This window comes from Pipistrellus hanaki, assembly GCF_964339955.1.
Source record: "Pipistrellus hanaki genome assembly, chromosome: 3".
In the NCBI taxonomy this organism is placed as follows: Eukaryota; Metazoa; Chordata; class Mammalia; order Chiroptera; family Vespertilionidae; genus Pipistrellus; species Pipistrellus hanaki.
The window spans coordinates 2,134,996-2,162,206 of NC_140505.1; the positions used below are offsets into that span (position 1 = coordinate 2,134,996).

Here is a 27,211-nt window from a genome sequence, read left to right on the forward strand (position 1 = left end):
CATATGCTCAGGTGGGAAATTTAAAAAATTATAAAAGCCATCGATTGCCTCAATCAAGATTTTTCATGTTTTTCGAGTCCTGTGTGTTTCTCCAACAACCACAGACCCGCCCAGATTTCCCAGTATTGTTTATTTTTAAAAAATATATTTTATTGATTTTTACAGAGAGGAAGGGAGAGGGATAGAGAGTTAGAAACATCGATGAGAGAGAAACATCGGCCAGCTGCCTCCTGTACCCGCCCCCCCCCCCCCCCCCCACTGAGGATGTGCCCGCAACCAAGGTACATGCCCTTGACCGGAATCGAACCTGGGACCTTTCAATCCATAGGCCGATGTATATCCACTGAGCCAAAACAGTATTGTTTATAATAATAAACCATGTGTTTCCCTGGTACTTTAAATCTAGCTTTGTGTGAAGTTAATTTTAAATATCACAATAAGTACACCTAAAATTCTGTCCGTGTTTTATGTGACATAAACCAAACATATCACACAGTGTCATTGTTCTCATGAAGTAGTCACACACAGTCTACAGGAGACCATGCTATCGAAATGTTCCGCTCACGTACAGATGAGACCGTGTGTTGTATGAACAGCCAGTTTACCCCCTGCTCTGCCATCCGCCACCGGCTGCATCGCCCCCACTCCTGGAGGGAGAGTTTTTCACTCACCAGCTGCGTGTGCCATAGCTTCCTTTGCCACTGAGTACCGTATTTTCCGGCATATAAGACTATCCCCTAATTTTACAGTTAAAACATAGGTTTAGGCCTATATTCGCTGTATAAGACTACCCCCCACTTCCGAGGCAACACCAGTTCTTTTTTAAATTAAATTTTTAATGAATGACCCCCGATTTTCGGTTGACTTTTTTTCGTTTCAAAAGTCGTCTTATATGCCGGAAAATACGGTATACAAATAAAACTCTTCACTCACATTGGCAGAATGATTAACTAATTTTGGTAACAATTTAAATCAAGTGTGCATACCTTTTCCTCTGAAATTTTCAAAGACATAGCAATAAGTTCCTCATGCTATTTCTAAGTATCTTCTTAATTTGAAGATCAAAAACTTTGATATTTTATTTTCAAAGTGTTATTGTGAATATTTTTGGTGACTTTCATTTTAAATAGTTCCCTTGAAAGGGCTTAGACTTTGTTTTTCTCTTTCTTTCCAGAATCCAGGGTAAGCAAAGTAGAAGTTTGTGTGTCAGTTTTTTAATCAATATTAGAACTTCCCCATCCAGCAGTTGAACTCAAACCTGCAGCTGTAGTTTATACTTCATCATTACTTTTTCCCAATAATAAAAAAAATTAATTTGAAGGAAAAATGTATTAATTGGTTTAATTTTAAAATGTTAAAATTGTCACCAACTTGAGAAATGTCACAAATATGCTGTCAGAAAACAGAACCTTTAATGGTGGATAATTATGTGTCCTACTCATCTCCGAGTCTTGTTGGGAGAACCCAGTGAGTGAGCACGGATAGAGCTCCGAAAAGCACTTTTATACAGCAGGCCCCTGCGGTAGAGTTTTCTGTTGTAAGGAGAGGGCCTTGGTTCCTGCCCCTTCTCTCCCTCGCTGCTCTTCTGGAAATGTCCATCCAGGAAGCCAGCATTCTCATGGTTTCTCATGTTCTGTGGTGGTTTGGTCATACAGAGTGTCTCATCCCTTACTGGGGAAATTCTGTATCTGTTAATGTACCCTACAACCACATCGTCTTTTTAATTGGCCTCATTTATATATTCACGTGTTCATTCATTTAATATACCTGGTGGAGTTCCCCTTACATGTCCAGCCCTGAACGAGGCATAAGATTTCCAGTTTCTGCCCTTTGGCTCATTATAGACACAGATTGATTTTACGGTCAGCAAACAATGACATAAAATTGTTCATGTCATTTTCTCTTCCTGGGAAATAATGTTCATCTCATATATTTAAACTCCATGGCGCCTTTAAGATATAGTCTAAATCCCGTTTACTTTCCAGAACAGTAGCCCAGTGGTTCACAAACCCTGTGAAAGTCAGTCCCCAGACCCTAATTCCACTTCGTCCGATGCCCAGCTTCAGTCTGGTGATTCTGATGCGATTGGTCAGTGTCCCTGCTGGAGGAGTTACCATCCCTGTCTTGAGTCATAAATCCACCGTAACCCTTATTTCACTTGGGATCCATTTGGTTGCAGTAACAGTGAGGAGATTTACAATGAGATGTTCCATTCTGTCTTACAGTGTAAAGGGGGCGTTTACGTACATTATTATATTTTCTTTTTCTCTTCGGTGCAGTAAGTGGTCAGATGATAGTAGTTGTATCCAGCGTATGGATGAGGAGACGAGTTCAGACAGAAAGTGACTTGTTCTATTCACCTGAGGGAGAGCTGAGGTTTGATTCTAAACTCCCGATAAGACAGATTGTAGCATGAACTCCATTGTTATGAAATCCTTATAGTAACGTCTAACTTCCTGCATGTCATCCTTGTCTTCCCAGTTTTCACTGAAGATCCTTTAAAGCAGGAATTGTTACTACGCTAATTTGAATAGGGAATGCCTAGAGCAGGTCTCACACCCAACAAATTAGTCACAATTAATTGCTCTGTTAAGCACATAGTTTTCTAAAAGAAAGAACTCTATATCCTTCTTGTAATCATACCGTGTTTCCCCGAAAATAAGACATCCTCCGAAAATAAGACCTACTTACAGGTTTCCTTCTGAGTGAAATATAAGGCATCCCCCCGAAAATAAGGCCCCCCTAGGCTAAACATGAGAGATTTGGTCCACTGATTCTGAAAGAAATGGAGTCATAAGAAATTCACCAGGAAATTCAGGAATTGGATTGTGATGATGATGTTCCAGAAGATGATGACATGATTGTCATTGAATAAATGAGTAAATTCTTGATACTGTAGGATTCTTGATGTGTTGACAACTACCGTACTACCGTACCGTATACAGGTAATAAATTTCCTTTATTTTCATTTAACAATAAAATGTGTACCGTATTCTTCTTCATGGAAAAATAAGACATCCCCTGAAAATAAGACCTAGCGCATCTTTGGGAGCAAAAATTAATATAAGACACTGTCTTATTTTCGGGGAAACAGGGTAGTAGTTGTTTAAACCTAACTAGATGCTGTCCTTTCACCGACCAAGTATCCTCCATACGTCCCCAGCGGCCTCAGGGATCAGTTTAAAAACCCCGTTCCCAAGCCAGGAGGCCAGATGCTTATAAACCACGAGCATGCCCTCCCACGTTGCTGCGGAACTCGCACAGCAGATGCGGCAGTGGCAGTGCTGGCCGGAGCCTCCGCTGTGACGCGTTTCCTCTGTTGCAGGGACGCCCGCCTCCCTGAGCTGGTGCTGCCACGCGGGCGAGGCCGTGGCCTTCGCCCCCCGCAGGGGCCCGCTGCTCGTCTGGACCATCGCGGGGCCGGACAGCGGGGTGACCGTGCACCGGGACGCCCACAGCTTCCTGTCCGACATCTGCACCTTCCGGTGGCACCCGCAGCGGAAGGGCAAGGTCGTGTTCGGCCACATGGATGGGAGCCTGTCGCTCTTCCAGCCAGGTGAGGAGGCTCCGCTCCCAGTGCTCTTCCCAGGCGCAGGTCCCCTCTCAGGGACACGGCGGAGAGACAGCCGGAGCAGGATTCTGATTTTAAAGTAACAGCTGTGCAAACAGTACCCAGCATCTCACTGACTCTACGGGATCCTGGGAAGCTAATTTACGTCTCAGGCCTGGCCAGGCATTGAGCTCAGCTGGGCAGATTCTACTCTGATGCATCCCGAGTCAGGCATGCGCCCCGTAGTTTTGCTTTTTAAGTCAATTCCTTGCTTCTGCACACTCACTCAGAAAACGGCCTAGTGGAAGAGGACATGGAGCTGGAATCCTTGATGGGCTCACCAGTCAGAACTATTCTCCCACTGCGTGCAGAGTACCATGCGGACGCCCCAGATTCCCCGCCAGGCCTGTGGTCCTGGGTGAAAAAGAAAGACAACTTTCTAGACCCCGTTAGTCCATAACACTGGTTGAAGGAAAGGGTCTGGACGTGTAGTTTATTTTTTAAATTTGAACGATAACAAAATGTACATAGGAAACTCCCCTGAAGGGGTCCCCACTCACCACAGAGGCCTGCTGGCACCCACGTGGCCGGGGCTCCTGCTCGCACACCAGGTCACATTCTCAGCAACGCCACGGAGACCCCACGCCCTCTGAAGGGACACGGTCCCATCGCTAAGAACCCAGCTAGACTTCCTGCTCGCACGCACACCCAGGGCTTTAAGAATCCATGCACGTGTGGTGGAGCGAACGCGAGTAAAGACCCCTGGTTTCCAGACCAAACTAAAATTCCGGGAGCCATTATTGCCGGCCGGTGGCTGTGCTGCCTTCCAGACGGGGGTCAGAGAGCAGCCCGGCCCTTTCTTTGTGCAAGACCCCTTTTAAGCACAGTAACCACTTCCTGTTTGTGTAGAGTAAGCAAACCAAGACAAAACACTTTTTCCCAAATAATGGCAGGGCCATGCTATTGGCCACCATGTTGTTCACAGGGTCATCCTGTTCTTCAGAAAGCTCACAGGGTTCTATCTTGCAAGTCTATTTTGTGAGGTGCAAGGGGAAGGGGCCATGAGACCGTATCTCAAGGCCTGGCCTGCTGTCAGCACTGACAACCCTATCTGGGGCACTGTCCACGGCCTCTCCGGAAGCACGCTCAGAAATCCCCGCTCTCCAACACACACACGGTTAGGGAGGGTGGCATCTGGCCATGCCTCTCCCTTTGGCGTAGACAGGAGCGAATGGGTCCTGGAAGAAAATGCTGCTTTTGGATTCGGACAAGACACTGGGCTGTGAGTTTGAAGCGTCGGGGCTGCAGCCTGACTACTTAGCACTCAGCTTCCTGTCCCCGAGGAGCCCTCCCCCGCCCCTTGTGAGTGACCTCGTGGCCCCCAGGGGTTCGGTCTCTGCCTAACCCACATGTGTCAAACACAAGGCCCACGGGCCAAATCCAGCCCGCCAGGCCTTGCAATGTGGCCCGCACCGCGCTGTCATCACTGCACTCCGCTGTCAGTTTATGACATTGTCAGTTTATGACTGTTCAGTAAACCATTCGGCCCGCGATTTAGGCTGGATTTTAGATTTTGGCCCCTTCTCTGATTGAGTTCGACACCCCTAGCCTAACCAGACCGAAAGTCTGTCCTCCGGCTCCCGCAGGTGCCACTGCCCAGCTTTCTCTGTTTTGGAAGAAGCAGGAAAGGGCACTCTTCATGGAGGACTGCCCACAATAAGGCAGTTCACCCATTATTTTAAACCCGTGGTGTTAAAATGGTGATTAGTAGTGTGTTTCATGTTTGTGTGTGTGTGTTGGGTGGAGGGGAGAAGGGGGTGGGTAGGTGATCCAGGTGGCTCAACCAGTCTAAGAGCACCAGCACCTAGTTCCGTATTACCTGTATTTTCATGTAAAAATCCTCACCTGAATAGAGGGTTCCAGGACCCAAAATGTGGGGAAACCACTGCTGTACCCATTTCCAGGTATATTCTTGGACAGAGCCAGCTCATCCGAGAACGGTCTCACCTTCGTAACAGAGCTGTTTTAATTGGCTTGACTCTGCTATGGCCCCGAGGAGGGCAGTGATCAAGTGGGCGTTGTTTTATCTGAGAAATGTTGTTGGTGACATTGTCCTCACACAGCACTGTGTCCCCGCTGGAAACGTACGGGGGAGAGGCGCCTATTTCCGGTGTCAGTTCCAGGAAACCTCGTGCTTCTCGGAACATTGTCCTGTTTGTCATTTTGTTTTATTTTTATCCTGTTGTGCCACCTTTCATGGTTTTTGTCCTCTTGGCTTCAGCCACCAGATCTCGGAGTTAAAATTTCAGCAGCTCGTTGGTTTATGCATCATCCTCATTATGTTATTTTTCAACCGTAATTCTCCCTTGCCCCAGTTTTTGTCTCTCATACAGAAGTTGTCAACCTCATCTTATCAATTTATCGCATGCATTTGTCCTTATCTGACAACTCAAGGGGCCGGATATTTGTGTAAAAAATTAGGACACAAGTAATAGTAAAATAAATAATAATGTAAACTCAAATATTATCAGCGGTTATTCTAACTACTGGCTTTACATTTATAGATTAATTTTTCTATCTTTTATAATAAAAATGTTGATATCTGATAGAACGGAAAACAGTGACTATAACCCTTTATCATTTTGACTGTAAGATCAAAGGGCTTTGAAGCAACATGATCTAGATGTTATAACATTTGCATTGTAAATTTTACCATGTTCTTTGTTGCTTTTTTTTTCATATCCTCCTGAAATATCTTTATTAAGTCATAGATGCTTTACTAATTTTTATTAGTAAAGTTGTACTTTACTAGTAAAATTAGTAAAGTACAACTTAGCTTCATAAATCACTTTTCTGCCTCTTTTGGCCTTGTAATGACCCACTATGTTAATATTCATTATTGTTACATAAAATAGCAGTTTGGATGATGTTTATTTGGGGGAAGAAGAAGCAAACAAACTTTCCTTGATGGTTATTGTGAAAATTTGACAAATCCAGATAAAAGAAATCTCTCCCTTTCTATGACTATATGTGCACTAGATTCTGACTAAAACAATACCTATTTAAGACCCACCTTGCATTTACATAATATATTATTCTGATGAAGTTAATGTCAAGGCAGAAGCTGTAAGGTTTTCAATTCATTTCATAACATCCGACAGAACCAAAGGACTCGCTTTTCTCTGCTTTTATAGCCTGAAAGGTTGGAGAACTGTGTGCGCTGATGACAGAGCTATGGAATCTCTCGGTTGTGTTATTTTTTAAGTAAAATAGGATTTTAAGGTGGAGGGCACGCAGGGATAACTGGGCTCTCCTTGAGGGTGTGGTCTCTCCGTGAGAGTGTGGTTTCACGGCCGTGCTTTGGAGCATGAGGGCGTCCGCAGAGTGGATCCCGGGGGGTGCACTGCAGAGGCGGATTCCCCCCATGGCCAGTTGTGTAAGTGATTGGAATGAAAGGAGGATTGTTTGATGGGCCTTGGCTTCATTTACTTTGTTTTTGTGGGGTTGTGTTGTTTGGTTAATCCTCACCCAAGGATATATTTCCATTGACGTTTAGAGAGTGGAAGGAAGGGGAGAGTCCGAGAGAGAAACATCGACATGAGAGAGACACATCGATTGGTTGCCTCCCACATGACCCACAGCCTGGGCCAGGAATGGAGCCTGCAACCAAGGTACATGCCCTTTGACCAGAATCAAACCTGGGACCCTTCAGGCCGAGGGCCAATGCTCTAGCCACTGAGCCAGACCAGTGAGGACGGTCCCTGGCTTCATTGAATTCCCCTTGGTCTGCCCCCTGTGTGTCCAGCTGCCCGGGTTGTAGTGGAGTCAGGAGGGAGTGATGGGTATGACAGAGGTGGGACAAAGAGTGACAATAAATAGAGATGTGCTGCTCATGCTATCCCCGCTGTTCAAAGCACTTTCAGCAACTCATCCACGTAATCTTAAAAAAGACAAAACTCTACAAGGCAGGTGTCGTTATGTTCCCTAAAAACAAACCCTAAGCACACGGAGATGACATGTCTTGTCCAAAAACACGGAGCCCCTAAGTGGTGGGACTAGGTCGGGCTGGACCCAGAGTCTGTGCTTTTCATCACAGCAGGACGTGCTTCCTTCGGGTGAACCCTGTCCTGTCTGTGCTGTGTCACTTGGTGGAATGGTACTTGATGACAATATCTTGTGTATTCTTGTCTTTTCCTTACAGTGTTTCAGTAACACATAGGGCCAACCTCCCAGGTACTAGAGATCGCCAACGCAGAGCAGCCCCGTCTGACCTGCGTCACTGGGACAAACCCTAGCTCCGTGCCGTCACATGTCATCAGCAGCTTCTTATTCCCGTGCTGCGGGGGTCCGTGGTGTGAGCGGAGAAAATCAGCACCCTCTCAGTTACTGGTCTTTCTCTGAGGATGCCGTTTAAAGTCACTTTCTTCGTGTCTTAACAGGTAATAAAAGCCAGAGACACGTTCTGAGGCCCGACGCTCTGGAAGGGACGGACGAAGAGGACCTGGTCACGGCCCTGGAGTGGGACCCGCTGTCCGCGGACTACCTCCTGGTGGCCAGCCTGCACCACGGGATCCGGCTGGTGGACACCGAGTCGCTCTGCTGCATCACCGCCTTCAGCCTGCCCAGCGCCGCGGCCTGTGTGCAGTGCCTGGCCTGGGTGCCCAGCGCCCCGGGGATGTTTGTCACCGGAGGTGAGAGCACCCACCCACCCCCGTGTTAAATGGGCGTGTGTTCTTTAATTCGGTCAGGCAGATAATACTCCTTCATTGGTTACTTCTGTGCAAGACTTGTTAATATTGCATATGTTATTATTTATTATAGTAAACTAGAGGTCCGGTGCATGAAATTTGTGCATGGGGGTGTGGGGTGGTCCCCTCAGCCCAGCCTGCGCCCTCTTGCAGTCCCGGACCCCTCGGGGGATGTCCACCTGCCGGTTTAGGCTTCTCCCCGAGGGATCAGGCCTAAGCTGGCAGTCAGATATCCCTCTGGCAGCCCAGGAGCCCTTGGGGGATGTCCAGCTGATGGCTTAGCTGCAGTTGGACATCCTTAGTGCTGCCGAGGAGGCAGGAGAGGCTCCTGCCACGGCCACTGCACTCACAGCCGTCAGCCCAGCTTGTGGCTGGACGGAGTTCCCCCTGTGGGAATGCAGTGACCACCAGGGGGCAGTTCCTGCATTGAGCGTCTGCCCCCTGGGGATCAGTGTGCGTCATAGCAACTGGTCATTCCAGGAGTCAATTTGCATATTACCCTTTTGTTATATAGGAATGTACAGTCTTATTATTTGAAGAAGGCCCATTAGTAGTGCTAAAAATCTTGCAAGTTGAAGATTCTCTTATTACTCTTATGTCTCTTATTCTCTTATTCTCTTATTACTCTTATTACTCTTATGTCTCAAGTAAAACTTGTTCACATGATGCTTTTTTCCTGCCTAGATTCTCAAGTAGGCGTTCTACGCATTTGGAATGTTTCGAGAACAACGCCGATTGATAATTTCAAACTGAAGAAAACAGGATTTCACTGCCTACATGTACTGAATTCTCCACCAAGGAGGAAATGTGAGTAAGAGTATCATCAGAGTCTAATATCTTAAAATATTGTACCTGCTGCTTCCAAATGAAATGGCTGCTGTGGTGATAGAGGCATAGCAGATATGTGCTAACTGAAAAGCCAATTTAAAAATCAGCCTTTGACAACGTCTGTGCTGATGGAATCATGAAAGACACACAAGTTAAGCTTTTCTGTCAGGCCTTACTACCTCTAAATCCTGAGAACCGGGGTCTGGGGATGCTGAGACCAGAGAAGTAACATTCTGGAGGCTGAGACGGTGTATATCCTGCAATTCTGTGTGTGTGTGGTTATTTGTTTCTTGGTTTAGATCAGGGCTGAGGAACCTTTTTTCCACCAAGGACCATTGGATATTTATAACATCAGTCATGGGCTATACACAATTATCCACTTAAAAGTTAGCCAGCCTGCGGTATTTGGTCAAATGTTTCGTTAACTCACCCCTAATGCCTAGGCAGGGCCAGATCACATGACTTTTCAGGCCTTATGTGACCCGCGGGCCCTAAGTTCCCCACCACTGGTTTAGCTGCTGTGACGTGCATAACACAGGATGACTGAACTGTCACCGATTCGCTTCTCTCACGTTTGTTTTTGTATTACTAAAGCGGTGCATGTGTATTAGAGGAAAATCACCAAACATGAAGAAGCGCATACCAATCTTGTCATTTGTGAGTAATTCCTTTTAGGGAATCTATTGCTAGACGTCTAGTCTTTTACCCCGTTTTTAAGAATCCAACCAAGTATGGAATAAGAAAAATTATGTGAAAATGAAGAGTTTAAAATACAGGCATACCAAATTCTAAAAAAAAAAAAAAAAGAAAAAAAAATGACTTACAGATAGATAAGTACATAAAGGGTATCAAAACCACCCATAATGTCAGTAAATTAAAATGTTATAGCAGTGAGTCATGGACTATATTAGTTTTTACCAAATGGTCAATAAAGCTTCATGGAATCAAATGCCTCTTTTATCAGTAGAAGTTCATTCTAGCCTGGACTTCCTGCCATTTGAATTGATTCTGAGAAATAGCATTATCCAAATGAATGCAATACGGAAGGCGATTATATTTGAATGAAAAAGGGAGCATACTAAAAAGGAGAGAATATCTGGGAAATATTTATCTATATTCCAGTATGTAATTAACATAGGTTGGTCTGATAATTTACAGTGGTAGTGTTATTTTGAATTATGTTTGCAAATTCTTGTTCTAAGGAAAAACTTCTTGAAAAGAAGACACAGTAGGAGATACAGACTAGGCAGAAAATAACTAAACGTGGGGACACATGCAATTGAAAGTTGGAGAAACGGAAGCATATGAACAATAAAAGTAAACCTGAGGAGGAAGAGAGAAAATCTAAGATGAAAAATGTACCGCCTGCATGGTTCAGTGGTTGAACAATGACCTAGGAACCAAGAAGTCACAGTTCAATTCCAGGTCAGGGAACATGCCTGGGTTGCAGGCTGGATCCCCAGTTGGGGGTGTTTAGGAGGCAGCCGATCTATGATATTTCTCTTTCATCAATGTTTCTGTCTCTCTGTCCTTCTCCCTTCTCTCTAAAAGTTTATAAGAGCATATTAAAAAAGTAAGTTGTAAAAAAATGTATGTCAGATCATTATGGTTCTTAATTTGGGTGCTAAATTAAAGTGAATTATATAATCTCAAAGATAATTACTTTCATTAGCATAGCAATTACTAGAGAGTTGTGAGCTTTAAAAGAAAAAGCTCACATGCATGTGTGTCTGTGTGTGTATGGAAGGGGGAGTAAGCTAATATATCAAGATTTTGAAAGAAAATTCTAATTAAAAAATAAGCTTCTGCCCTAAACAGTTTGGCTCAGTGGATAGATCCTTGGCCTGCAGACTGAAAGGTCCCAGATTCTATTCCAGTCAAGGACATGTACCTTGGTTGTGGGCACATCCCCAGTAGGAGGTGTGCAGGAAGCAGCTGATCAATGTTTCTCTCCCATCGAAGTTTCTAACTCTCTATCCTCTCTCTTCCTCTCTATAAAAAATCAATAATATATATATATATATGTAAAATAAGTATTCTATGCTTTATTCTATGGGGAGATAATAAACCAGATATTCACAGCATATTGTGATTCTTCACACACAAATTTTTATCCAGGTTGCTCACCCTTCATTTTATACACCTCTTTTTAAAATAATATCCAATTTTCTATATTAGAGGGTGGGATAATATCTGTGCTAAAGGAGTCAGTAGGTTTATAGTTGTGAGTTCTCAAAGCCCAGAGTTTATTCTTATACTAGAGGCCCGGTGCACAAAATTCGTGCATGGTGGTGGGGGGTGTCCCTCAGTCCAGCCTTCACCATCTCCAATCTGGAACCCCTTGAGGGATGTCCAACTGCCCGACTGCTCTCTCACAATCCAGGAATGCTGGCTCCCAACTGCTTGCCTGCTTGCCATCATGATTGCCCCTAACTGCTTCTTCCTGCCAGCCTGATCACCACCTAACCACCCCCCTGCCAGCCTGATTGATGCCTAACTGTTCTCCTGCCAGCCTGCTTTCCCCTAACTGCCCTTTCCTGCAGGCCCAGTCACCCCGTTTTAAACTTCTCTCCTCTGCTGGCCTGGTCACCCCAAATTGCCCTCCCCTACAGGCTTGATTGCCTCCAACTGCTCTCCCTTGCAGGTCTGGTGCCTCCCAACTACCCTCCCCTGCTGGCCATCTTGTGGTGGCCATCTTTGTCCAAATGGAGGCAGCCATCTTGTGTGTTGGAGTGATGGTCAATTTGCATACTACTCTTTTATTAGATAGGATAGAGGCCTGGTGCATGGGTTGGGGCCAGCTGGTTTGCCCTGAAGGGTGTTCCGGATCAGGGTGGGGGTATCCTTGGGGTGTGGAGTGGCCTGGGCGAGGGCCCTGTGGTGGTTTTCAGGCTGGCCATGCCCCCTGGCGACCCAAGTGGAGTCCCTGGTATCTGGAATTTATTTATCTTCTATAATTGAAACTTTGTAGCCTTGAATGGAGGCCCAGCAGATGGGAAGCTTGGCTTTCTCCATCACCGGGGGCAACCTAAGCTTCCTGCTTGGTCCAGCTCTGTGGCTGCTGCCATATTTGTTGGGTGAATTTGCATACCTGCTCCTGATTAGCTGGTGGGCATGGCTTGTGGGTGCAGTGGAGGTACAGTCAATTTGCATATGTCTCTTTTATTATATAGGATTATGACTGATTAATTACTGTAGTAGTTATAAACCTCCTTTGCCTCCCTCCCCTCCCCCAGCCCTTCTCACCCCTGAATTTTGGAAAAACTGTAAAAGTACTCCTGAGGCAGAAATGTGATTGTTGCCTACAGTTCACAGATCCCAGTTCTGGCCAGAGGAAATCAATCCCTGAGGTGTCATCCACACACAGGAAGCTGCTTCCATAAATGTTTACCTGCTGATCTTTCTCTTTTTCAGTTTCAGTCCAGCCTTCCACCCCAAATCACTACACGTCCTCCACGAGCGAGGCCCTGCCCCCCGGCCAGGCGTCCTCCCTGCCCCCCGGGCACGCCCTGTGCTGCTTCCTGGACGGCGGCGTGGGCCTGTATGACCTGGGAGCCAGGAAGTGGGACTTCCTGAGGGACATGGTATGTCTGCGGCTGTCCCTTCGCTCACAAGGGCACTTACTGTGTGACGCTCATGGTGTTTACTTTTACTTGTATATTAATACTGTTAACATTTATTTTTGTAAAGAATCATCCTAGCTGGTGTGACTCCGTGGTTGAACAGCGTTGACCCATGTATCAAGAGGTCACAGGTTCGATTCCCTGTCAGGGCACATGCCCAGGTTGCTGGCTCAATCCCCAGTAGCCTGCCTGCAGGAGGCAGCCGATCAGTGATTCTCTCTCATTATGGATGTTTCTATCTCTATCCCTCTACCTTCCTCTCTCTTTAGAAATGTATATATTTTTTAAATAAATCATATCATTAGGACTTTGCCCCCCGGGGTGGCTGAAACATTTTTGGAATGATGTACAAAATGAGGACAAAACTATGAAGAATCTTTAAGCTTTAAACATGAGAGTCCAGGGAACATCCCTGCCTGCGTATCCTGGTTGCCCGCATGGCTGGCAGTGTTCCTTTGCTGTGTGGACCACGCCAGCCCCCGTCCAGCGCTGGGAATTGCATTGCTGCGCCACGTTTTGGAAGCAGAGAGGGAAAGAGAACAACCCTTTCCTAGTCTGTCTCTGCCAGCTACTCCAGCTTTGGTGTTCCCGTCTGGGAGTGAGCAGGCGGATGGATGAAGCATTTCTAAGATTTATTTTCTATTATTCAATCATTATGATTCTGTCATATTCTTTTCTTTTTTAAAAATGTTTTTATTGATTTTGCAGGGAGAGGAAGGAAGAAGGAGAGAGAGAAACACTGACGATCGGCTGCCTCCTGAGCACCTCCCAGGCCTCTGCCCTGATTGGAATTGAACCGGTGACCTTTGGCTGCAGGGACAATGCTCAAGACCAACTGAGCAGACTGGCCAGGGCTCTTCTGTGCTCTGTCCACTCAGCCTCCACACACGATAAAATACCGTCTCAAGGAGGACTCGCGTTTTTGCTTGGTTTTAATCTATGCTTTATCTCCACCACCTAACACAGGGCCTGGCACATAGCAAGTCTTTATTAAGTTTTGTCGCATGAATGACTCCATGCATAATGAATGAGCGAGCGAGTGACTGTAATCATGCATATTGTGTTGTAATTATTATTTGTCAAGAATCATCCTTCTTAATTTTCTCTTGTTTATTAAATGCCCATTTCCCCCCTACAGGTTTGAATTATACCAATCTAGACATTTAAGACTTTTAAATGTTAATTGTTTTTCCCTGGAAAAACTTAGAAAGGACTCTACAGCTATACTTGCCCTTTTTTTTTTTTTTTTTTTTTTTTTTTTTTTTTTTTTAAAAAAAAAGAGGGAAATAATCAATAATACTGTTATTTGAAGGCCACTTTAATTTTATTCTCAAATAAAAATATGGAACATTAGCAAAAATATTGTTTAACAATGTGTAGCTTAGTTATATAGAAACATTCCTTTTATAGATATTATTTTGATTGGTATTATTTGATTGATATTTTGTAGATATTATTTTGATTGAATTTTCGTTCCCTGTAAGCCTTTCCTTCCATGCAAATGCTTCCCCAGTGTGGGAAATTTCTTCCATATTTCCAATTACCGCCTACTTTTAAAAGAATTATGAAAAGGAAGAGAGAAAAATATAACAAGTGTTTTAAAATTCACATTAATAAGGAAGTTACACAATCTAAGTTCAAAAGACTTTCTATTGAGTGCAAATCCTCGTATTAAAACATGTTTTATTTTAAAACACTATGCTAAATTTATAATTCCATCAAAACTAAAACATTTATTTTTTATTTATACTTAACCTTTTTTTAAATTTCTTTATTGATTAAGGAATCACATAATTATCCTCATCCCCCCATTCCCATCCCAAACCCCTCCCCACACATGCCCCCACCGCCATGTTGTCCATGACCACTGGTTAGGATTATATGCATGCACACAAGTCCTTTGGTTGATCTCTCCCCCTTATCCCCACCCTCCCCTGCCTTCCCTCTGAGTTTGACTGTCAAAACTAAAACATTCCTTGATCATAAATTATTTCACTGGCTCTTCCCACCTTCAAAGTGCCTGCCAGTCAGCGAAGACTTAGTTTTATCCTCATAAAGTCGCATTGCTAACGCAGACTCAGATGGGGCTGCAGGACAGTCACCAGCACAGACATCCCATGTGATGCTCTGTGCACCAGGCACCTCCAAGCTTTCACGTTACGTGGCATCAAAGCCCCCTTCAGAGGCTTGTGAACAGGCATCTTTCCACGTGGATATTGGCTTGACTGAAATGAAGGGAAATGCTTCCATTTCTTCCTTTCACCCCTGCAGTCCTGCTGCTAAGAAGACAAGAAACAGTCACCGCTCAGTCTTGCTATATGATGTTTCCAATGAGATCTGAAAGCTTAGCCCTGAATTAACATTGAAGAAGGCACCTGCAGGCAGTCCCTGTGACATGAGGACATGAGGACAGGAGTAGCCCCGCCCCTGCCCCTGCCCAGCCCCTGGGGCTGCACCAGGGGCAGGGCTGCACCCACCTACCCTCCCTCTCCCCTCCCCTCCTCTCCCTCTCCCAAGGAGAGGCACTTTGGCCTTGAGGCCCTGTGTGGTTTCCTGAGGCCGGGCTCTCTGGTCTCGCTGCTGGATGCACAGGAGTGTAAAGGATCCCCTGTACCTTTAGGGCAGGTGTGGGGGGCAGGGAGAGCCCGCCTGTCCTTGTGTTAATTCTCCCCAGATCCCGGCCTGCTGCAGCGGCTGCTGCTCTGAGTAGGAGGGAAGGTCAGTTCCCATCCCCGGCGCTGGGGAGACAGGCATGGCAGCTGGCTGCTTACCTGACTCTCCCCAGGTTCCCACAGGCACCTGGCAACTGACCTCCACTTGCAAGTGTGTTTGCACACATCCTCACCTCCCGCCACACAGCCTGCGGGGTGTGTGTGTGTGTGTGTCTGGGACGCGTGTCACCCTGTCAGGGAAACAGGATTGGAGTTCCAAAGAATAAACTTGCTAGGAATCTTTGGGACTGTTTGAAAACTTGGTTAAAAACCAAGCCCAAGCCAGATGCGTCCTCTGTCAGTTGAAGCTGTGAAGTCTTTTTGGAGTGTGCCATTGGCATGAAGAAAGCAATAATTCCACTGAAGGATGTTTTCAGTTTTATCTTGTCTTTTATCATGTTCCCAGCATTACATAATAACTGTTAAGAGTTCATTGCTTTGTAAATTCCTATAATAGCATAGTCCTCTGTGCATGACACGTATTCAGAAAAGATGTGCATTGAATGGCAGCTGAAATTGGGCTTTTGGGCATTTTGGCTTAGTTGCTGACTTAGGGAACTGGGGCTGGATAAATCTGGGTCTGGGCGGTGTGTACAGCCCCAGCCTGGGGACCCCCCTCAGGAGCAGCACGCAGGCTCTGTGTCTCCGCTCGCCCTCACACGTTTGCACTCGTATTTAGAATCTCTGGTCCAGGGTTGAACTTGACTGCACACTGTGGGTTGCTTACCCGTCACCTGGGTTTGCTCAGGGGCTGTGCCTGGTGTGCTGCCTTCCTAGGGACACGTGGAGACCATCTTCGACTGCAAGTTCAAGCCCAACGACCCCAACCTCTTGGCGACCGCGTCCTTCGATGGCACGGTGAAGGTGTGGGACGTGGACACGCTGACCGCGGTGTACACGTCCCCGGGGAACGAGGGGGTGATCTACTCTCTCTCCTGGGCGCCAGGTAAGGAGCATGTCCTTCCAGTGGGGAGGACGGTTCAGTGGCCTCTGGACTTTTATTTTCCTTTGAGTTACCTTCTTCCCCTCAATGTCGTCGTCTCCCAAGCGCCAGGTAGAGGCCCCGTAGGAAGGACATATTTGTTGGGTGAGTTTTGGGGAGATTTTCTGAGTGGACTTCCCGCATGGACACCTGGATTTCTGGGCCCTTTGGTATCACGTGACCAAAGGGAAAAGCCACGGTCAATCAGGCTAATGGGGACCCATCTCATTTGAGTTGCATTTGTATAGGCATGTCTTTAACGATAGGACACCTCTGAGGTGACCATTTCCTTCGCAGTGCTATGCGAATCAAATACATGAAAGTGTTAAACATTTGCCTTCTAAAGTTACAAAATGTGTTTTCTAAGTTACGATGCAGAGTTTTCCCCGATGCAGCTGTTTTGTAAATATGAATGGTTATATGTCAGCACAGTTCACTTGTGACCTTGTGATGAATTCTGTGGATTTTCACATAAAAAAAAAAATTTTTTTTTTAAAGACTACTTAGCAAATCTTAAGTCTTTTTCAAAAATGACATGTTTGGGAAGCACATTTCTGGCAAGCATTTCAGATAACGTCTGTCACACTGTTTGCCAAGGTGATCTGGATTGTATTGCCGGAGCCACATCCCAGAATGGTGCCTTCATTTGGGACCTCAAGAAGGGCAGAATGGTGCAGCGCTTTACTGAGGTAAGGTGTTATTTCCTGGTGGCTGAAGAGCCTGTCTTAGGCTGCTCCCATGCTTTGTATCTTAACACAATAAAGAATCACCAGGTGGCAGTGTGTTCTCTGGATTAGAACAGAACCCGAGAGGATGTTTATGTGTTAAAATGAATTCTGAAAAGTCAATCCACCTCCAGTGGCACCAGGTCTTCGCAGGAACCTGAGTCCTCCCGGGTTCTCTGGGCACATAGTCCGTGGCCGGAAGAGGTTGAACCCAGAGCAGGCCCAGGCCACCGCGCCAGGCCTCCCGCTGGTTAGCTGCTGACGGAGGGAGAATCCTTTGTTGCCTGAACCCGACTCTTCAGCTCTAGGACGGGAAGTCAGTTATACAGTTCCTTAGGTTTCCTTTTGGTCCTCAAGTCCTTCTCGTCCATGACAAGCCCGCAGACCTCTCCGCCTCCTGTTTGTGGTGTCGCAGATGGTGGTTGGGGTCAGTTGTCACCCAGAGTTGACGGAGTCCCACTCATATTTGGGAAACACACATGATCTCGTGACTGCGAGTTAAGATAGGAATCAAGGGAAATGCCACAGAATCTGGGATTGCCTCTTGCTACTTTGAAATGTCATTCGTTTCAAATGATTGCTGTTAATGTCTATTAAGTATAAAACCTCTATAAAATCGTGTATATGTTTGAGGCTTTAAAAACCATTTATACTGAAGACTTACCCCCTTTGAGGATCAAGCAGCCTTAATCTCCAGGGGTTGGAGAGTGGGGATTTCCAACACCAGGGGGCAGTGTTGCCCTCAGCAGAGGAGACTCCCACAGAGGCCTGGGCTCAGCTCCTGCCCTTTCTCCATGTAACAGCCACACTCCCCTTGAGCACTGACACCCCCCCCCCCCCCACTTCTTCCCCCCAAGCACCCAGTGACAAAGGGAGCAGGGAAAGAAAGGAATCAGAAGAGGAACCCTCAATACCAGGCATTTATTTGCCCAGGGGTCAGATCTGGTGGACTGTTTTTAGGCATCTTGTGACCCACAGTAGCTGTCCATTAGTGCCAGAGCTGCCCCAGCCCCAGCCAAGAGCCCAGCATCGTAGCACCGTGTTCCTGTCGCCTGGATCCACCGTGTCTTTCTAGTGAAGACCGGGATCAAATGGCTCGGATCTAGGAGGATAAATGTGGGGAAAATGAGCAGCGCCCGCTTGCCTTAGTGGTCTCCGGGCCTCACCCAGGAACAGCAGGATGTTGGAGGGCCGGGGTACCTGCATCGGGGAGGGGAGGGGGAGGAGAGGGAGGGGATTAGGGGGCCTGTGCTCCAGGTGACGGGGGTGGACACGACCCCATTTTGTATCCATTTTTGTAAGCCTCCCCCTTGACCTCCAAAGAGGTAAAAACAGCGGCTGGAGGTTGCCTTAGTCAAACGGCCATGAAATAGGAAAAAAGGCATGTTCTCTCCCCTAAAGCAGCCAACAGCTCAGTGCTTGGAAGATTGAAATGATGACATCCTCTGGAGCCTTACAGGTTCTCATCACAGCACTGGGCCTGAGTTCCTTTCCCTGCCTTCAGCCTGAGAGTGCGAACACATAGAAAAATGACGTCCTTTGTTCTAGGAATGACCTTAAGTCGGCTCTGCTTGGCTTCCATAATGGTAAACCTTTGAAGTTGAGAAGAACAGTCATGGCCACAATGCCTGATTGCCCTGGGGTAGGAGGCAGGCCGTCACCCTCCCTGCAGCCCTGTGTTTGCAGGAGAAGACGGGGAGCAGAGCTTCATCTGCTAGCCCAGTGGTCGGCAAACTCATTGGTCAACAGAGCCAAACATCAACAGTACAATGACTGACAATTCTTTGGAGAGCCACATTTTTTAAACTTAAACCTCTTCTAATACTACTTCTTCAAAATAGACTCACCCAGGCCGTGGCATTTTGTGGAAGAGCCACACTCCAGGCGGCAAAGAGCCGCCTGTGGCTCGCGAGCCGCAGTTTGCCGACCACTGCGCTAGGAGCTTAGCAAGCACTTCTGGCTCTTGGCCCGGGTCCACAGAGGAGAGGCAGAAGCCACCCGATCCATGCTCTGAAACAGTGATCCTGGGTGAAGTGTGAGAACGGGCACACTCAGAGTGTGTATTCTCTCCCTGTCGGGGTGTGGCCCCAATGCTGGCATCACCCACAGCCAGCTCCTCGTAGCAAAATCACTCTTAGACGGAGTAAGCAAATAAGAGAACAAGAGGTGCGTTATTTCTTATTGATAGGTGTTTTGCATTTTTTGAAGCACGGAAACAACAGGATATTCTGCGTCGCCTGGAGTCACAAAGATTCCAAACGGATAGCGACCTGCAGTGAGGACGGTCTCTGGTGAGTGCTGCCGCCGCTGTCCCATCCACAGAGCGGCCTCAGGCCCTGCCAGCGTGTCCTGGCAGCTGGACACGCACATCCTGATGAGGTTCACGTGTGCACACCTGTCATCAGTACCATGTACAATAGAAGGCCACACAGGCCTCTGCTGTGTTGCTATGATGCGTCAGTAATAAATAACCATGAAACGATGTTCAAAATAAGAAAAAGAGCCCAGCCAGCATGGCTCAGTGGTTGAGCATCGAACCTATGAACCAGGAAGTCACAGTTCGATTCCTGGTCAGGGCCCATGCCTGGGTGGCAGGCTCCATCCCCAGTGTGGGGTGTGCAGGAGGCAGCCGGTCCATGATTCCCTGTCATCATGGATGTTGCTTTTTTTCTCTCTCTCTCCCTCTCCCTTCCTCTCTGAAGTCAATTTTTAAAAAATGAACAATAAATAAGGAAGAAAAAGGAACCAGCCTTGGCTGCACAGTGACAGCACAGCCCCAGGAACAACGAAAAGAGAGCGAATGGCCTCAATGAGGCATGAAGGGCTTTCCATGAAGAGCCTGCACTTTTCTCCTCAGATGGTGGCGGGTCAGGGTTACAGCAGCTCGGGAGCTACTCAGTGCTCTGGAAACTTCTTCCCAGTTTGGGAGGTGCTGTCATTTAGGAAAGCCTAGGGATAAAGGAACACATGTGGGAAAACCCGTTTTATAGAAGCTCGGTTCTCTGACCCCAAGTCTCAGAACAAGTGCTTTCTCAATTCCGTTAAGCCTTTGGGGAAGGCAGGTTTCCAAAACATACTATGCAAGGCGGAAGTTGCCTTTGGGCTGAAATAGTGTTTTAACCTGAAGGTGCCGCTCAGCTGCGGGGGCTGCTGTCTCTGCGGTGAGACAGACGCGCCTGGTTGCTGGACGGCAGTGATTGGTCCCGTCTTCGGTTTTGCTGTGCAGGCACCAGCTTTATTATTCTCACTTTTTCATTTCAGTGGGAAAGGTAGTGCTTATGGAAACTTAAAAGTTCTTCACCGGGATATTAAGATTTTCGGAAGTAACAATATTAGTGATATTTCCCTTGAAAGAACTATTTGCAGATTGATACAAACCAAAATAGGAAAGCTGTGCCTGCGTGTTTGTTTGTTTTTAAGTTTTACTCTTTATTTCATTATTACTATTTTTTAATATATTTTATTGATTTTTTACAGAGAGGAAGGGAGAGGGATAGAGAGCTAGAAACATTGATGAGAGGTTGGGGATGTGCCTGCAACCAAGGTACATGCCCCTGTCCGGAATCGAACCTGGGACTTTTCTGTCCACAGACCGACGCCCTATCCACTGAGCCAAACCGGTTTCAGCTGCCCACGTGTTTTTGATGGGGTGACCTGTGTCCGTTCAGGGCTGTGTTTATTTGATGACGGAGCACTGTCAGTGACTAGGCACTTATACACAGGGGTCACCACTGCACCCCGTAACCTCAGAAGGCTGGTGGACCTTACGGTGTCTTAGGGGGGCTGTTCTAGAAACGTTTCAAAGCCTGTAATACATTGGTTTGTACACAGCTTACTTTTTTCTTTCTGAAGGAATCAGTGGGCCACATTGTGGTGTCATGTATATGGTATTGCAGGTAAAGCACACAGGGTCCTTTTAGGGAAAGGGGGCCTTTCACATTTCTACTTACATCACTTAGAACATGCAGAGGAATATGACAACATGTACGTCTTGGACTTGGTATGATGGGACATGTCACCAGCATTAGAGAGTTATTTTAAATATAAATCCTGAATCTGAATACCTAATGCACATGTTAGCTATATCGTTATGGTTTACAATAGTTGTATACGTTATGCTTTTCCTCAATAAAAAATTCTATAAGAAATCATTTCTCAGTGAAAATGTATCTCCTTTAATGGGTATACCTAGATTACCGTAACGTAGATAACATTTACATAGATTACCATAACCAGTAATATGTGACATAGATAACATTTATATTGATTACCATAACCAGTAATATGTAACATAGATAACATTTACATAGATTACCATAACCAGTAATATGTGACATAGCTTACATTTACATAGATTACCATAACCAGTAATATGTGACGTAGATAACATTTACATAGATTACCATAACCAGTAATATGTGACGTAGCTTACATTTACCCAGCATGTTCGAATGTGCCCAGTGCTGTGCAAGCAAGTCCCCTCTCCTAACGCTCAGGCTGGACTGAGCCGTCCTTTGTTCCCCTGAACGAAGCACTCACAGTGTCCATTTCCAGTTACCACGCTGCTCTCGGTTTCAGCATCATCCGGACCCTGGATGGGAGAGTGCTGCACAAGTACAAGCACCCTGCGGCCGTGTTTGGCTGTGACTGGAGCCAGAACAACAAGTGAGTCTCTTCCCCCTGAAACCAGGAATCGTTGCCGCCCTGAGATTTCAATCGCCACCGAGTTCAATGTCACCCCCGGGGGCCTCTCCTCACTCTTCAGGCAGCATCCCCCTTGCCCGGCCCCGGCATTGCTTACTGGGTCCAAGTTCTTTTTATCTCATGGTTTGTCCTTGTAAGACTTAGAAACATCAATTCCCTGCTTTCAGAACAGAACTCTGATGCCTTGGGACAGTGGTCGGCAAACCGCGGCTCTCGAGCCACGTGCGGCTGCGAGCCGTGGTTTGCTGCTCTGTGGACTAATGAGTTTGCCGACCACTGCCTTAGGATAAAGTGTGTGGCTAACTGATGAAAAACATAAATCAGTCCAATCTAGAGGGCGCCCCCCAAAGTGTATATACACGCTTGGAATAACTATATAGGCAGTGTTGTTTAAAATGCATGTCATTTCCAAAATTGAGCAGTCAGCTCTCAAAGTGATACCTTTTTGTAGCCCTGTGTTCTTAGCCAAACACTTTTCAATACACAGATTCCCTGTGTCTGACCAACATAACCGTTCCACACTCTCATCTCTCAGTTTCGTAGGTTTAATAGGCATTTGACAGTTGAAATTAAAACTAGTGATTAATGCAATATGCTTTGATGGCTAAGAAAGGTTTTTCTTTTCAAAAAGTCCTTCATACCTAACTATTATACTTTCTACCAACCCTACCTAATAAATTTCATTTTTATTTTTAAGATTTTAAAAAAATACTCTAATTGCTATATTCATATTTTACTTAGCATGTTAGGAGAATAGTGAGTAACACCTTGAACTTATAAAAGTTTATTCATAAGGTATCTCTGAATATTAATTTTGATGTTTATACGTACTCTCTTTGAATGTTTATTATTTCATCTCTAAGATTTTATACTTAGGTATCTGCATATACATATATATATATTTATTTATACATGTAAATATTGTATTATGCAAACGATATTGAAACCAGCCCCTGTATCAGTGGGCTTGGGCAGATGTAACCAGCACATCTACAGCTCAGCATGCCCGTTGGAAAACTGCTGTGTTTCTTCACATAAGACTGTATAAGTACAGTTCTTACAGCCCCTGTGACAAGGGGCAGCCCGCAGTACAGGCCTGTGCCCTGTGATGTGGCCTCTTGGCCTCTAGGGTGTGGGAGCTGCTCATGGTGGGTAATGGCCCTTGGGGAGCTGTTCTGTTTGGCCCAGGACCTCACCGTCTGCCTAGGAATCAGACTCCCTTTGGAAACAGTATCCCAAGCATGATCACTAGGGCATAAGCCGTTGCTTAGCTTATTCTCACGTTCTTGAGAATGTGAGACAAGGCCATTTAAAGATCAGATCCACTTGTTATATTCTAGTAGGTCCTTAGTTGCCTCTAGCAGTTGGAACAGTGGTTCTCAACCTTTCTAATGCCATGGCCCTTTAATACAGTTCTTCATGTGGTGGTGACCCCCAACCATAAAATTATTTTTGTTGCTACTTCATAACTCTCATTTTGCTCCTGTTATGAATCGTAATGTGAATGTCTGTGTTTTCCCATGATCTTAGGCGACCCTGCTAGCGGTTCTCAACCTGTGGGTCACTGCTGTAGAACCTAACATCATTGAAAAACACAGATCTTTACATTACAATTCATAACAGTAGCAAAATGACAATTATGAAGTAGCAATGAAAATAATGTTATGGTTGGGGGATCACCACCACATGAGGAGCTGTGTTAAAGGGTCGTGGCATTAGAAAGGTTGAGAACCGCTGAGTTAGAGCATCTCAAGCCAAGAGAGAATCAGCCAACAGGGCAGTGACCCACCCTATATGGACAGCCCTCGTTTGGGGGTGATCCCAGCGGGCCTTCCCAGGGGAGCGGTTTGACCCCAGACGCCGCAGGATTGACCAGAGGGCCCGGCGGGTGTAATTGACAACCTGCTTACCAGCAAGCAAGCACATCCCATCACTCCCCACTGGGACCCGCCCTAAGTACCAGTAGTTCTGAGAAATAGTCAGCAAGTTCTCAATCTGGACATTTTGAAAAAAGAACATACAGAAATAGAAATACTGTTATCTCGGGTCTAAGATGCGTAAAATAAAAATGTAACTGGTTAGAGGGGAGCAGTCAGAGAGACACATTGTTGGTATTAGGGCAGTTTCTGTAAATTATGTTTTCACTTGTGTAAGATTTAAGTCTCACGTCACAAAGGAAGCTAAAACTTCTACCGTCCGACGTTAGAACTGTGCGCGTTTTAAAATCATCAGCCACAAGTAACACCACACTTTTCGCGTTTTCCTATCTCCACGGGCCACCAACGAACGGCCTTCCAGAGACATGATCGCCACGGGCTGTGAGGAGAGAGGCGTGCGCGTCTACTACGTGGCCACCAGCTCGGACCAGCCGCTGAAGGTGTTCAGCGGGCACACGGCCCCGGTCTTCCACGTGCGCTGGTCGCCCCTGCGGGAGGGCATCCTGTGCAGCGGCTCCGACGACGGGTGCGTGGCTTCGGTCCGAATGTCCCAGTCCACCTCTGTGACCCAGCTGGGGTGGGAATGTTTTAACCATGTACTTCACATGTGGGCATTAACAAATACCTAATTGCATTCAATTTAATTGCATTAATTTTTTAAAAAATCAATATAGTCTTATCTAGGAAGGTGATATCAAACAAAATACTTTAAATATATATAAGAAATGAGCACCCAAAAGTAGATTTTGATTCACCTGGGTACATCGTGCTGTCCTAGAAAAGGGGGGAAAGAAGAGTTCTTTTTCTAGAAAGCAGAAGAGAGATGCCTTAGAGAAATACAAATATATATAATGTGTCTCCTTTATAGTGTCATGTAATCTTAGAAGTGTCAATAGTTTGGTATCATCAGATTGTTATAAATCTGTGACTAAAACATTAGTATGAATTGTCTAAGCAAAGTTGGCATTTGGGGCAGTCTTAAGTGGATTTTTAATTCAAATTTTATTTTAGTAATATTTGCACTTTGTTTAATCAATAAATTCAAGTCATATCATGAATCCAGTTATATTTAAGTTTTGTAATGATCTGAGAGTAATTCCACACTGAATAAGCAACTTATTATACTGACAGAAACATGGAGGGATGACTTACTGTACTGATATAATCACAAATATGAATTGATTTTTCAGGTATCAATAATATCCATTGCAATATAGACAGTATTTTCATGACTTACAAAAAATTTAAATGCTCTTAAATTTTTGTATCGATGTTATTACTCGAATTTTTCTTTGGTTTTATCTGTTTTGGGTATTTCATTTAAAGAAATAAATTCTTTAAACATATAAACTGTGAAATAGTACATGTAGTATCATTAGCAAATGACCAGTAAAAGTCAGGAGAAAAAATACTCTATTGCAGTACGCTAGTGCTGGCCTAATTATTCATTTCCATCTTCTATGAAGAAGAGAGTCTTAGCATATCTTGAAACATAAAATGCTTTTGTAATACACTGAGAAGTAACCATTGTGCTCCAATAAGAATAGGTTAATATTTCAGGTAGATTATAACTCCAATGGTATTATACCCAGAATGCTCTGTTCCAGGTCTGTTCGAATCTGGGATTATACTCAGGACGCCTGCATCAGTGTTCTCAGCGGGCACTCGGGGCCCGTGCGGGGGCTGGTGTGGAACCCCGAGATCCCGTACCTCCTGGTCTCCGGCAGCTGGGACTACACAGTGCGGGTGTGGGACACTCGCGAGGGGACGTGCCTGGACACCGTGTCCGATCACGGCGCAGACGTGTATGGTAAAGTGTTTCTCCTCTTTTACACTGTGCCCCTTCATGATGCCTGTCATTTCTGAGCAGGATAGTGTTCTTAAGAAGTCTTACACTGTTTCATTTTTAAATAACATTCTCATTAGGAACCATACAGACAAAGAAAAACGTCATCAGAAACTTGCAGAATATAACTTTGGTTTACATTGTGGTGTCTTTACCTGCAGGTGTACTTGTGTTTATACACACACACACACACACACACACACACACACATATTTGCATGTATGGCTTGGATTTTTCTTCCTCTCTTACCCTCAGTCCAGAGATTCGTTATAAAACAGGAAATTAGTAACGAAGTAGATGTAATTGATTTAGCCATTCCTCTACCTCCATTCTGGGATATGTAGAGTGGTGTTTTGTTTTTTAATATTACTGAGTTAAGAATGGAAAATCACATTTCTTATCCTTTGCTCATCACTTCACTCTCACTTGCTGGGCCCAAGTAGGCCAATTCCGATGGCACCAATGGTTCCTCCTAGGAAGTGCCCCTAACCCAGCCATGCGTGTCCATGTGCTTCAGCCGAGTGGCCTTTTCCCTGAGCAGCGTGGGACTGAGCGTGAGAGGGAACCGCACTTCCGGTCATTTTAAATCGACAGGGCCCCACCCTTGTGGCTAGACCTTCCATGGAGTCACAGAGGGCTGCGTGCTGCGTCGGTATTAATAAACCGAAATGTGATCCCAGCATTGTCATCCAGGGCCGTTTGCTTTCCCACAACGGTTCCATTTATATCCATCATTCATGGGATATGCTAAATCGTTTATTCCATTCTTACGGTGTTTTCAGTCAAGGTAGAAACACTTCTTCAAAAGTGCAATGCTGTGTGTGTTCGCTGAGGCCCAAGTAAATAAAATGTATTTCCAATGTCGACTGCAGTTAAGGCCGTTTCTCCTTCCTTCAGGCTTAACGTGCCATCCCAGCCGCCCCTTCACCATGGCCTCCTGCTCCCGGGACTCCACCGTGAGGCTGTGGTCGCTGGCGCCCCTGATCGCCCCGGTACAGATCAGCATCCTGGCGGACAGGCCTTGGAAGGAGATTGTCGGGAACACTGGTACTGACAGCATGCATGAGTCTGCTTTTTATTTGTACTTATTTATTTACTTACTTTTAAACGTGTTTTTATTGATTTCAGAGAAGGGAGGGGGAGAGAGAGAGAGAAACTTCAATGCTGAGAATCATTGATTGGCTGCCTCCTGCACGCCCTCCACTAGGGATGGAGCCCACAACCTGCGCATGAGCCCAGTCTGGGAATGGAACCTTGACCTCCGACCTCCTGGTTCATAGGTCAACACTCAACCGCTGAGCCACACCAGCTGGGCCAGCTTTTTATTTTTAAACCAAATCTCCTGACAGCCTTTCCTCACTGCGCGATGTCTGTCCTCAGATGACGCCGTCCTGCCAGGCGCGCCGCCCGTGCTGTGCGGCAAGGTGTCGCGGGCCATCAAACAGGACACAGAGAAGCCGGGCGGGCACCCGCGTGGGGAGAAGCTCCGCTGGTTTTCGGAGTGTCTGTCCGTGAGTATGAGCGTTTCCCTCTGCCTGACACGGGTGGTCACAGCCG

General features: G+C 45.9%; 1 protein-coding gene across 2 annotated transcripts in view; it reads left to right on the forward strand.

The window, feature by feature from the left end:
• The window catches only part of WDR17 (WD repeat domain 17), a 72,403-nt gene that overhangs the window by 20,583 nt on the left and 24,609 nt on the right, over positions 1 to 27,211 (forward strand). For both annotated transcript variants that reach the window (XM_084878329.1, XM_084878328.1), the window contains 12 exons: positions 3,326 to 3,556; positions 7,990 to 8,241; positions 8,983 to 9,105; positions 12,541 to 12,710; positions 16,238 to 16,406; positions 17,040 to 17,131; positions 19,376 to 19,458; positions 21,746 to 21,832; positions 24,170 to 24,334; positions 25,416 to 25,618; positions 26,552 to 26,701; positions 27,035 to 27,165. In XM_084878329.1, the coding sequence (XP_084734455.1) occupies positions 3,326 to 3,556; positions 7,990 to 8,241; positions 8,983 to 9,105; positions 12,541 to 12,710; positions 16,238 to 16,406; positions 17,040 to 17,131; positions 19,376 to 19,458; positions 21,746 to 21,832; positions 24,170 to 24,334; positions 25,416 to 25,618; positions 26,552 to 26,701; positions 27,035 to 27,165 (1,856 nt within the window). The remainder of the gene's footprint in view (positions 1 to 3,325; positions 3,557 to 7,989; positions 8,242 to 8,982; positions 9,106 to 12,540; positions 12,711 to 16,237; positions 16,407 to 17,039; positions 17,132 to 19,375; positions 19,459 to 21,745; positions 21,833 to 24,169; positions 24,335 to 25,415; positions 25,619 to 26,551; positions 26,702 to 27,034; positions 27,166 to 27,211) is intronic.